Below are 11,897 nucleotides of genomic sequence, written 5' to 3' on the forward strand. Positions count from 1 at the left end.
CAGAGCGGGACTAGTCAGCAGTGGACTGCAGCACTGGGACGGCTGTCTCAGGAAGACAGATGGAGAAGGGGGGGACTGGGCAGCTAGGGGGGGCTCCCTTTCACCCTATGCCTCTCACCGGGGTGCGGCGTAGCTGTGGGGCGGTCCAGGCCGAGACCATCGAGTTCTTGCCCGCCCGGCCCCCGAGGCTCAAGCCCCGCAGTCGGGTGGGGAGGCTGGGCCGCGCTCGGCTTAGGGCCGCCCTCCGCGTGGCTGGCGAGCCTCCGGAATCCGCAGGCTCGGGCGCCCCGACGGGCAGCGTCACATGATGGCGCAGCGGTTGCGGCGCAGCGCGCCCTGGAAGCGCAGGGCGGCGTGCACGTGTTTGCAGCGGGCGCAGCCGACGCTCTTGAGCAGCTCGCTGAAGAGCAGCAGGATGTGCCAGTTGTACTTGGCCGAGCACTCCACGTAGCCGCACTTCCAGGTCTTGCGCACCAGGTGCGACACGTTCCAGCGCGGGATGACGCGTCCGCGCTGCAGGTCCCGCTTGTTGCCCACGATGATGATGGGCGTCTCTGAGGTGCCTATCACCCTGCAGGGTGGGGGCCGGAATCTCAGAACTGAGACAATCTCACAATCACCCGACCCAAGAACAGCTCACACCACCAGACCTAAGAAGGAAGGGTGAGATATCTGCCCAATACTACCACTGTATGGCCTGACGACTTGGGGGTAAGGAATTGCGCCACCAACACAAAGGTATGAGGTTCCTATTCACCAGCTGCTCTGTGGAAGAATGCTGGGCAATCAGTAAAACACAAGTGTTTTACTGCCTGTGAAAACCCACTGGAGGGAGGGCTATGAGTTGGCTCCAACTGACGGTAAACAACAACAACTGTATGGCCCAGTGCTAAGCCTTAAGATACATCCTTTAATTGGCCCAACTGAGTCAACATTTGGGCATTCTTCTTCCATTTTAACAGGTGAGAAAACTCAAGTTTAAATGTTACTTAGATTAATTGGTGTTGTTTGTACCATAGAGGCAGAACCGACCCATAGCTGACCCTCTGGCGGCTTTTCAGAGGCAGTTAATCACATGGGCAAGATTGCATCTCCTTCTCCCACAGATCAGCAGATGGCCTCGAACTGTGTTCCTTGTGGATTGTAGAGCAGCTTCCTGTCACTAGGCCACCAAAGCTCCGTAAATGTTAAGCTCGAGTAACATATTTAAGTGAGTGGCTCTTCCTCGTAATGACTACACTAGTCTAGTCACCCCATGGTAAGAATCCCAAAATGAGCTAACAAAAATAGGGACAGTAAAATGTGAATGTGTATAGGAACTACAGTGGTATTTTGTGTCACAAAGTTGGACCTGCCTCATAGCTGACATACCAGTGGGTTTTCAGAGACTGTAAACTGCACAAAAAGAAACTGTCCATCTTCCTTCTGTTGAGCAGCTGATAGATTCAAACCTCCTGTCTTTGGGTTGGCATCCCAACTCCTTACTACTATGCCACAAGAGCTCCCTCTTAACAACCTCAAGGGACATACACTTCACCCCTATCCTCTCACTGTCCCCCCTTTCTAGGAGCTGACTAGCAGTGGGACATCTACAGATGTGAAGATAACTGTGCCAAGTCGCTCACCTCGTCTCCAGGATCTGCTGGCGGATGGTCTTGACGTACTCAAAGCTGTCAAAGCAGCAGATGTCGTAGACCAGTATGTAGGCGTGGACGCTCCGGAGTCCCCTGCAGCAGGCATCTGCCCACTCCTGCAACAACCCCACCCCAAACGGAGCCAGAGTCAGGCCAACATGAGGGCTGTGCTTTCACCTAGCCACTTCCTGCCACTCACCTAACCACTTCCTGCCACCTGGTAGCACTCTCACCTAAGTAGAGCAGCCCATCCCACCATCCCCAGAAGGCCTAGCCCTGAGCACAAGGGAGGAGCTCAGCCATGCAGCACTGTCACCCTCAAGCCAGGAGAGGGCAAGCCATACTGTCCAACCTGCAGCCTCACTGCATCATTCCTTCCATGCACACAGGGAGCCACGAAATAACTTCTTCCTTTCCAACCCATCATCTATCCCATTTATTCAACCAGTACATTTACTAGGTGCCTCTAAGAGACCAGTCTAGAAGTGGAACCTGTTGAAATCCAGGTTCAACTCAAATGCCACTTCCTCTAAGAAGTCCTCCTGATTTCTCACACTTTCCTTTATCTTTGCTGTTCTGAGAGTCCTTTGACTGTACTTTGATTAGAGCTGCTTCAGTCTCCAGTGTCTCAATTCTTCTGTGTGCTCCCGGGAAGGCCATGGCCTTCCTTATTTTGACATGCCCCCTTCTGTCCCCTCAGCACCAGAGCACTGGCTCTTGGCATCTGCTCCTTTGTCAGATCTCCCGGTCTGCGCACAAGCTGGGCTGCTGAGCTCTCCATGGTGCTGAACCCCAGCTAGAATCAATGCCGCTCCTAACCCCATCAGGTCCTGTTTGACCTGCATGCTCCATCCTGCCCTCCAAGCCGAGGAGAAGACATAAAGAGAAATGACTGAGACTCAAAATGAGAGTAAATGTAGAGCAAGACCTCTGAGTGGCTCCAGGGAATCAACTTCCTGAATGTACGTCGTAACTTCTCAGGAAGATACTACAGCTTATAATGAATTTAAACACAAAACACATGACAAAATCTGGTGCATTTGAGTTTACTCCAGCTCAGCGTGACCTTTTAGCACAGACGAAAACTGTCCTTTAGGGTTTCCAAAGCTGTAAATCATTAAAGCGAGCAGACACAGACATTCAAACTGCTAACATTCCAGTTAGTCGCCAAGTGCTTAACTATTGTGCCTTTCAAAATGAATAAAACAAACAAACCAACCCCACCTCATTGCTGTTGAGTTGATACTGACTCAAAGATGGCCCTCCAGTGGGTTTTCAGAGGCTGCAAATCACACAGGAAGAGACTGCTGGTCTTTCTCCCAGCTTGTAGATTTGAACTACCTGTCTTTGAGATGGCAGTAGCAATTCCTTACCCATTAGGCCACCAGAGCTTCCTTAGGATGACTAGGCCCCTGGAAGGCTGACTGTGCTAAAGAGAAGCTTCCTTAAGAGATTAATTAGCTAATTAACCTGCCTGCTGGCAGATGCAACTCTAAAAAGCCTCTGAGGCAGCCAGTGTAGGAAAGGTGGTGTGGTACCTAAAGGTGGGGAGGCAGAGGCCTTCAAGGGCAAAGAGTCTTCTCCCATGAGGGCCCGAGCAAAACGCTAAAAGGAGGCGAGGCATGTCCCTATCCCTGTCAAGGGCTGAGGTGCAGGTATAGGAAAAACAGGAGGATAGCTGGTCTTCAGTTCAAAGAAGAAATGATAGAGAAGACAGTGGTGAGGAGTTAAGTCTGACTCCAGAAAAGCACTTCCCAACTCAAAGGCTTAGAAGATGCGGCAGTGGATTCCCCCAGGGAGATGATGAGGCATCTTTTCTTTGTGCTGAGGTTTTAATTTTTGGTGCAGGGGGGAGGATGCTGAGGACAAAACTGTGGGGAAACCATTAACTGGGTTCTCAGGCAGGAAAAACAGCATTTTGCTGGACATGGTGACCTCCTGCAGACTGGGACAGCCTGTGTAAGTGGTCTCTCTCCCATCCTACACAAAGAGAGGGAAGTGGAAGGGGTGGGGAACCAGGCACAGAGGCTTCCACCAAGCAAGCAGCAAACTCAATGCTGAAAACAGCTGCCAGCCCACGAGGGTGACAGCCTCACCTCTCCCCAGAGTGCTGCCTACTCAAGGGGGCCTCTAAGCTGCTTCCCACCCACTCCTCCCTGGGGCTCTGAAAAGGGTAAGCTCTTGATTGGCTGGGCTGTCCCTCTACTCCTTCATGCAATGGAGGGGAAAGCACCACTCTCATTTAGCTTGCTTGTGCAGGGTTCCAGATTGTACACAGATCATCTCAGGGATGTACTGAGACAGGGAAGGAGCAACAGATGCAGTTCCAGGGTTGTAGCAAGAGGGGCTGGGGAAAGCTCATATATTTGCTAGTGATGTCTTCGGTGGGCTGGATGTGCCCCTTACCCGGCTCAAGAAGACACAAGTGAGGCTCGGAATGGCGAAATGCCACCTTCCTGGGCTTAACCTCATCTGGAATTGGAGAAGAGTGTATTTATATTTTACTTTCAGATGGTCTTCAGGATTCTTGATGTTTACATTTGGTTTCTGTGGCTTCCAGCATCTCTTCTGAGTATTTCTCTGCTCAGTCCCTTTGCTATGGACAGGAGAGAAGGCCTAGATCTCTCCCAGAGAGTCAAAAACTCAGTTAATAAAGAAAAGCTAACAAATGAATAGGGAAAAAAGGGGAAAGCGCATTAGCAGTTCTTAAAGACAGAAAGGCCTTTACACATCCAAAGCAATGTTCCACTTCACCCACAGTAAGGAGATGCAAATACAAAGTGCACCAAGGAATCATAGCTTGTCTATTAGGAAGTCAGAAATCCAAGTTTAACAACACGTCCCATTAGTGAGGAAACAGGTTCTTGCCTACATCTCTTGCAGGAGCACAAAATGTGCAGCTTCTGTAAAGGAGAATCTGGGGACAAGCTCCAAATCCCAATTGCACTTGCCCAGCAAAGCCACATCCAGAAATCTGCCCTTCAGATAGATCCACTGACATACAGCATGACTTACGTACAAAATATTCCTGATGGCATTGTTTGAAAACAGCCAAACACTGCAAAAACTCACTTGTCCAACAACAGGGGACTCTGTGGGACATCATTCCTTTCAATTAAATACAGAGTAACTGTGAGAAATGAATGGAGAGGAATACCAGACACTGACACAGAAAGAACTCCAAGTTCAAGTTAAGGCAAACCAAACTAAACCAAACCAAACCAAACCAAGATGCAGAAGGAGGTCATTAAGAAAACATTTTTTTTTCTTTTCACAAAGAAACGTTGAAAGTATAAGAAACCAATGATGGTGGTTAGAGAGAGAGGAGTGGGAATTAGGGGGAATAAAGCAAGGATAGGATTGTGAGTTCTTCTTGTTGTTACATGTCGTTAAGATGACTACACTCATAGCAACCCTATGAACAATGCTCTGAACCTTGACCTATCCTAAGCCAACCTCACCATCTCTAACACACTTGACCCTATTGCCACAGTCACTGTGTTAATCCATCTCTTCAGGGGCTTCCTCTTCTGTGCTGACACTCCACCTTTCCAAGTATAATGTCCTTCAAGGACTGGTTCCTCCTGGCCACATGCCCAAGTGTGTGAGACAGAGCTTCAAAATCCTTGCCTCCAAGGAGCAAACTGGTTTCACCCCCTCCAGGATAGACCTGTTTGTTTTCTTGGCAGTCCATGGCATGATCAATACTCTTCTTGGATGTACCTTTTTACATCACTTGAATTCTTAGATTGTGTCTTACCTATTCCAAAACTAAAATTAAATTTTATTTTAAAATAAATACTATACAGGATAGAGCAGGGTTTAGGACTGTTGTACATAAGGTCGCTATGAGTGGCAGGCAACTCAATGGCACATAACAACAACAACAAAAGAAATAATACTCCAGAGATCCAAGGGCGTGTGGAAGCAGAGGGGTGAGGTTGGACGGGGTGGTGGTGATGTTAATCATAGGGTCGCACAATTTGATGGTGTATGTGTGAAGGAAATGGGAAAGATCCAGTGTGGAAAAACAATGTATTTGAACTTTGTAAATAAATCAGAATATATGTGTGTGTGTGTGTATATATATATATATATATATATACACACACACACACATACACACACACACTCATGGGTGTATATATATGTGGGTGTATATATATGTGCGTGTATATATTGTACATACACCTATTTACACACACACACATATATATATATACATATATACATACACACACACACACACACACACACTTTAAGATGCAACTATTGGTCTCTCCCTAACTGGAGTAAAGAAAAGTGAAAGAAAGTAAAGACTCAAGAAAACAGTTGATCCAAAGGACCACAGCCGCCACTGCTGAGACCAGAAGAAATGGATGAATTCTGGCTGCCACTGTGACTTCTCTGATCCAGATCAGTAGGAAGGTCCTAGAGAGAGCAGGACAGAGAAAACGAAGAGCAAAATTCAAAACATTAAGAAGGTGACTTATTGGTCCAAGACTGTGGCCTTCAGACACCCTGTCAAGTGGCAACTGGACACATCGCCAGCGAATTAGCTTTAGGTCCAACAACAGACAAGCCTAGAGGGTGAAAAGCACCACCAGGGAGGCACAAAAGTCATCAGCACAAACCACCTACAAGAACCAGAAGATCAGTGTCTGCCCAGAAACAAAGCTCAGAAGGCGGGAAGGGCAGGAAAGGACAGACAAACATGAGGGACACAGGGAGCAAGTGGGAAGAGTGTCATATTGTGTTGTGTTGTGGGGACTGCACCTGATATGATGACACAATATATAGATCCTCTGTTGAATGGAAAAGTATTTTTCTCTGTAAACTCTCGCCCAAACCATACTAAAAAGTTCAAAATAAATTCATCTAAGCAGACACATGGAAGACCTACACAAAGAAAAGTACAAAGCACAGGTCAAGAAACAAAAAGATGGGGGGGGCGGAGAGAGGGGTGCAACAATGAATGAATGGAATTCCAAAATCTCTGTAGATGTTCATTGAAATGAAAAATAAAGAAATTAAAAAAAAAAACACAAAAAGATGGAAAGAGCCCAAGTGCCCATCAACAAATGAATGGGTAGGGAAGCAGTGGTACCTTCACACAGTGGAGTATTACAGGACATTGAAAAACAAAGAACTCGTGAAATACTACACACCGTGAATGACTCTAGAGGACATTATGCTGAGTGCAATAACTCAGTCACCAAAGGACAAATCCCAAAAGGACAAATATCGGATAAGATCACTGTTATGAAAAAAATATGATGGGCAGAGGGGTGGGGGAGAGTAGGGTAGATAATGAATACCGGCTATGAAGAGGTGAAGGGGAAGCCACTGTGTAAAGAATGGACGGTCAGACATTGTGTGGATTGCAGCTAACGCTGCGGAACAGCACATGCATGACTGATTTTTTTAAAAAGCTAAGGAAAGGTCTGCACACAGAAATTGGCATAGCAGGGTGACAGGGATGCGAGTGAAAGGCAAGGAAGGCGGTGAGGATTTGATGAGACAGTGACCAATTAGAATTAATGTCCTCAAACAAAATGTTTTTAAAGGAATGGAAATTTAAACACTTTAAACACACACAAAGTTCAAAATATGACTAACTATGGGGGGGGGCGGAAATAGAGCTTAAAGGGGAGCAAGGTTTAGGTGTCCACTCAGGCTGCTGTCAGTCTCCCTCAGAGGGACCCAAAGAGACCCTGGTCCCAAGCTACTGCTCTGCCCTGGCCGCTCTCAGTGCTCTGGGTCTGCAGCAGGCCTCCGTCTGCAGTGCTGACCTTTGGCACCTGGAACCGGAGAGACAGGGTCTCTGGGCAGCTGGGCCAAGGCTGTCTTGCCCAGTGCTCCCACGGCAGTGCCGAGCACTGAGCTCCTCCCCGCTGCCCCTCCACCCTGCTCACGAGATTGTTGGCATTTGCTCAGTTTCCACTCTGTGAAGATCCCTGACATTCTGCACGCTTTAGTCAGAGGCCTCCTTCAATAAGCAAACATGTCTTAGAGCTTGGCTGCCTCCTACATCCGAGCCCCATTCAATTCAAGCCAGATGTAGAGTCAGAAAGAGGATCTGGCCCAAGCAAACACCTGAGTCCCATCCTTGCAGGAAAGGTGCCCAGCAGGCAGGCTTGGACTCTGGCAGCAGAGCAACACTCATGCCGCAGATCCCTGGTCTAGAATCCCTGACCGGGGTCTCCAAGAGCATGCCTTTTCTTTGCCCCTGCTCATCCAGCACAGACATGGAGGCATGATCAGCTGAGACAGTGAGGGAAAGCCCAGAATAATAGCAGGCACCTCCTGTTCCCTGCCCTGCTCCCTGTCACCCTCTTTACCTGCCCAGATCAGGTACCACTTCCTTCAGGAAGTCCTCTGTGACTCCCCCCTACATGTGGCTGCCCTGCAGCCCTCCCAGGGCTGTCTTAGCCACTGTTATCTCCCCCATCAGCGGCACTCAGCACCCTGCAGAACTCACCTGTCTTTTCCCATAAAACTCCGAATTCCCTGAGAGCAAATTCCACATCTGTCTGGCTCACTATCCTACAGTGCCCCTTCCCAGTGCCCACCACAGGGACTACACATTAAATACCCATCAAACAGTTGTTCGATGGTGAACAGACTCCTGGTAGGGCTCTAAGCTGGGGTACCCAGGCTACAGCGTGGAGCTGTCCGAGTCAGCAGCGGGCCATGGCAGCAGGGCCAAAACCCAGAGAGGTTTGAGTCCAGCACCTCTGAGGACCCCCAGGGGCCCTCCTACCTGCAGCGTGTTGACAGGGAAGGCGCTGATGGGCGGGAAGTCGAGGATCTGGAGGTCGTGCACGTGGCCGTTCATGACAACAGCAGGCAGGTAGAGGCGACGGGCGGTGGTGGGCACGCAGACCTCGCTGAACTCGTTGTATAGGAACTGGCGCACGATGGCACTCTTGCCCACGCCTTGTGCCCCCAGCACGGCCACCCGGTAGGTGGAGACCATGCCTCCCGCCCCACTCCGCCGCCGCGTCCTCGCCGCTGCCTGGGGCCTCCCCGGGCTGCATATTCCAGGGGCTGGGGGCTCAGCCACCGTCGGGACCAACCATTGCTGCTCCTGCTTGCCCTGGGCCCTCTGTGGCCTCCACCTGGACTACAGGGACAAGACGTGGTCTTAGTGGCTTGGCCTCTCCTTGCGCATGCCCTGAACTTTGCACCTGAAGCTGTTGTTGCGCTTGGAAACGCCCTCCCTTCCCCTGAACCCCTTTCCAATACCCATCTTTGTCCTGTCCTCTCTGCCTTTTCCTGCCATCCTGCAAGTGAAGATGCCTATTTCTTGAACCATATTTCTTGCCTGACTTTCCAATACATTTGACCCGGCAGGGCAGAGTTCATGGAGCACCAGGCTTCTCTGGGGCATCATACACCTCCACATTTTTGTTTTTCCCATCCTAGAGAGGAAGCCGTTATACAAGATGGATTGGCACTCAGAGATGGTGAGGCTGGTACAAGTCAGGGCAGGGTTCAGACCTGTTGTTCATAGGGTTGCTATGAGTCATAGTTGACTCGATGACCCCTAACAACAATTAATGGAATATTATGCAACAACAAAGTGGCACAAACTCGTGATACATTCGTCTCAAAAGTACTATTCCAGACAACACTGCCTCACAGAGACGTTTCTGGCATTTTGTGGGAGACAAGTTTTCACTATCCACACATTCTGGGACATTGCAGGAAGTAAACGTCAGCAGCGGTCTCCAGTCACTGTGATGACCCAGAATTGTCCCCACTTTTCCAAATGACCATAGCACAAGCCCTGGGATGGACGACCACTGTGTCTGTAAAGCACATCTGTCGAGTACATACTCTGTGTGGGCACACTTACACTGTCCTCAGTCACTATGCCCTCAGGGCTCAGTACCGGTGTTCCTCTCTAGAGAAGAGGTTCAGGGGGTCTAAGAATTGTGTCCAGAGTCACACAGCTGAGGATGGCAGCTACTCCTTCTACAATGCCACAGTCCTTCGAACTTTCAACTTGAGGGATTTTAGCTGGTGAACACTTACAGGGCTGTGTCTGATTCTATGGCTTCCCCCAATCCCCTGCACAGTGCCTGCACACACAGGACCCCAGGAAAGGATCGCTGGGAGAAGGAGGTGGACCTCGTGATATGGACTCTTGGGCTTCTTCCTTGCTCATTTTCAATGACTTTAGAATGTGAGTGTTAAATCACTGCTGTTTCCTCGCTGTGGTCAGTGGACAAACCATCTAACCAGTCTTGAGCCTGGCTCTGCACAAATTAAAAAGGGGCCACCAGCCAGGTGCCTAAACCTTCTGTTGTGACAAGGGGATGGTGACAAGGAAGCTGCGTGCCAAGAACACTTTCTAGGATTATTCCTCCAAGAGTGAACCTGCTACACGGGTCCAGGAAGGCAGGTGGCTGGACTCGGACAGGGCCATGCTTCCTAGCATGTTAACATCTCCGTGGGTGCATGTTCTTTCCATGTACTACAATTCACACCTGACAGTTCCTCAGAGGACCCAATTCACTGGGTATATGTACGAACAGCAAAGGGTAACATGTGGAGTGAGACTCACTGGCTGCCACTCACCCAAAGCAAGGGCTTGGGCAATGTACTTCAGAGAGTTGTGAGGTTTTGCAAGGAAAGCCCACTGCCTGGCACAGAGCAGGGTGTCCATAAACAGTGGCTGTGGCTAGTTCCAGGAGCCCTGGTGGTACAGTGGTTAAGTATTTGGTTGCTAACTGAAAAGTCAGCAGTTTGACTGCTAACCAAAAAGGTCAGTGGTTCAAAATCCAGGGAAGGACAGCTACGGCCATCTGCTCCCTTGGAAACTCTGTAAGTAGTCTGCTCTCTTCTATAGGATTGCTGTGAGTCAGAAGCAATTGGACGGCAAAATCAGTATCAGTATGTCCAGGGTGCTTCATTCATGGGAGGTGTTTTACTATTTCAATGGGCCTGCCCCTGCGGGAATCACCTCTCCTCCCCTTGTTGTGAGAGTTCAAACACACGTGTGTGTGTGTGTGTGTGTGTGTGTGTGTGTGCGCGCGCGTCTGGAGGCAGGAAACAGAGAAGCAGGGGAGTGAAGAACACACCACTGGCTGAGCTGTCAACCAAGTCTAGGAGCCTTGCTCTCCTTCCTGACCCGGCTGTGTCCTTTGCCCAACAGGTGCTAACCTCCAATGGGTCTGCAGCTGGGAGACGTACTGGACTCCATACATCTCTTTAGGCCGCAGGGCCTCCCTGGCCACTGCTCTCTTGGCAGAACCCTCCTCTGGGTTAATTACATAACAAGTAAGCAGGTGGGGAGGAGGCATCCTAAGGCAGAAGAGGTCAAGGAGCCACAAGAGCCCTGGCCTCTCTGGGCGTGGCAACTTCAAGGCTTCTAGGATGCACCGCACCTGCAGACTCTCCTGGACATCACGCTTCCGGGCCAGAAACTAGTCCTTTCTGGGCAGTAGCACAGAACTGAATCAGGCACAGTGCTGGTGACAGGGAGGGGGCACTGAGGTCTCTCAGTGGGGCCAGCTTCCTTACACCCACCAGGCCTAAACTGGCCCCAGTAGCTCACCTCAAAAGTGCTTATCGTCCCCTGCTTCTTCCCAGGCAGGGATCCTGGCCTCTAGGTGTAATTACTAAGCCATCCCCCTTGGAGGGGTGGGAGTTGAAGGGTGGCTGACCAGAAAAGCAGGGCCCAGCCCCCTGAGCGCTCCCTCCCCAAGGCCTGCGCGCTGCAGTGAGTCTGCAGACAGCGCCTCCGGGCAGGAGACCTGGGGTACCCTGGGGCCCAAGCGTGGCCCCTGACCCCTCCCCTCTGCCTGGACACCGGGGTCCTTTGCCCCAGGCTGGGGGCACCTAGCTGTGGACGCCCTCAGAGGGTCTGATGACTTGGCCGGCCGCTGTTTGTGCCCACCACGTTTGCGTGGGGGTGGGTGGGTGGGGGCGTCGGAGGATGCAGGGCTCCCTACAACCTGATTGGTAGGAGTTTGGGGGGGGATGCAAGAGCCCAGCCCGCTCTCCGCCTCCAGCACCTTGCAGGCACCCCCAGCCCCCGCTCTCACGTGGCCGCCCCGCGCCGCTTCGCTGCCAGCCTGCCGACCCCCTCCTCTCTCGGCCACCTCCCGCCCCGCCACCCCTGCCCCAGTCGGTTCCCTTGAAGCCCCCTACTCTCCCCCCAGGCCACTCTCCCTCCACCAGCGCTTACCCGGTGCCGTCCTCGCTGCCCCCCGCCCTGGCCGGTCGGCCGGCGGGGCTGCGCTCCCCCCGGGC

The 11,897-nt window shown here is 51.0% G+C and overlaps 1 protein-coding gene across 1 annotated transcript; it reads right to left on the reverse strand.

Annotated features, from left to right (window-relative positions):
• Positions 1 to 300: 300 nt before the first annotated feature.
• Positions 301 to 8,725, reverse strand: RASL10B (RAS-like, family 10, member B). Its single transcript, XM_006890899.1, has 3 exons — positions 8,398 to 8,725; positions 1,626 to 1,750; positions 301 to 571 (listed from the first exon to the last, which is right to left on the reverse strand). The coding sequence occupies exons 1-3, from the start codon at positions 8,611 to 8,613 to the stop codon at positions 301 to 303; spliced, it is 612 nt and encodes a 203-aa protein (XP_006890961.1). The 5' UTR covers positions 8,614 to 8,725.
• Between the last annotated feature and the right edge of the window lie 3,172 nt (positions 8,726 to 11,897).

The sequence above is a fragment of the Elephantulus edwardii genome, unplaced genomic scaffold, assembly GCF_000299155.1.
Source record: "Elephantulus edwardii isolate Elephantulus edwardi_28Jun2011 unplaced genomic scaffold, EleEdw1.0 scaffold00094, whole genome shotgun sequence".
Classification (NCBI taxonomy): Eukaryota; Metazoa; Chordata; class Mammalia; order Macroscelidea; family Macroscelididae; genus Elephantulus; species Elephantulus edwardii.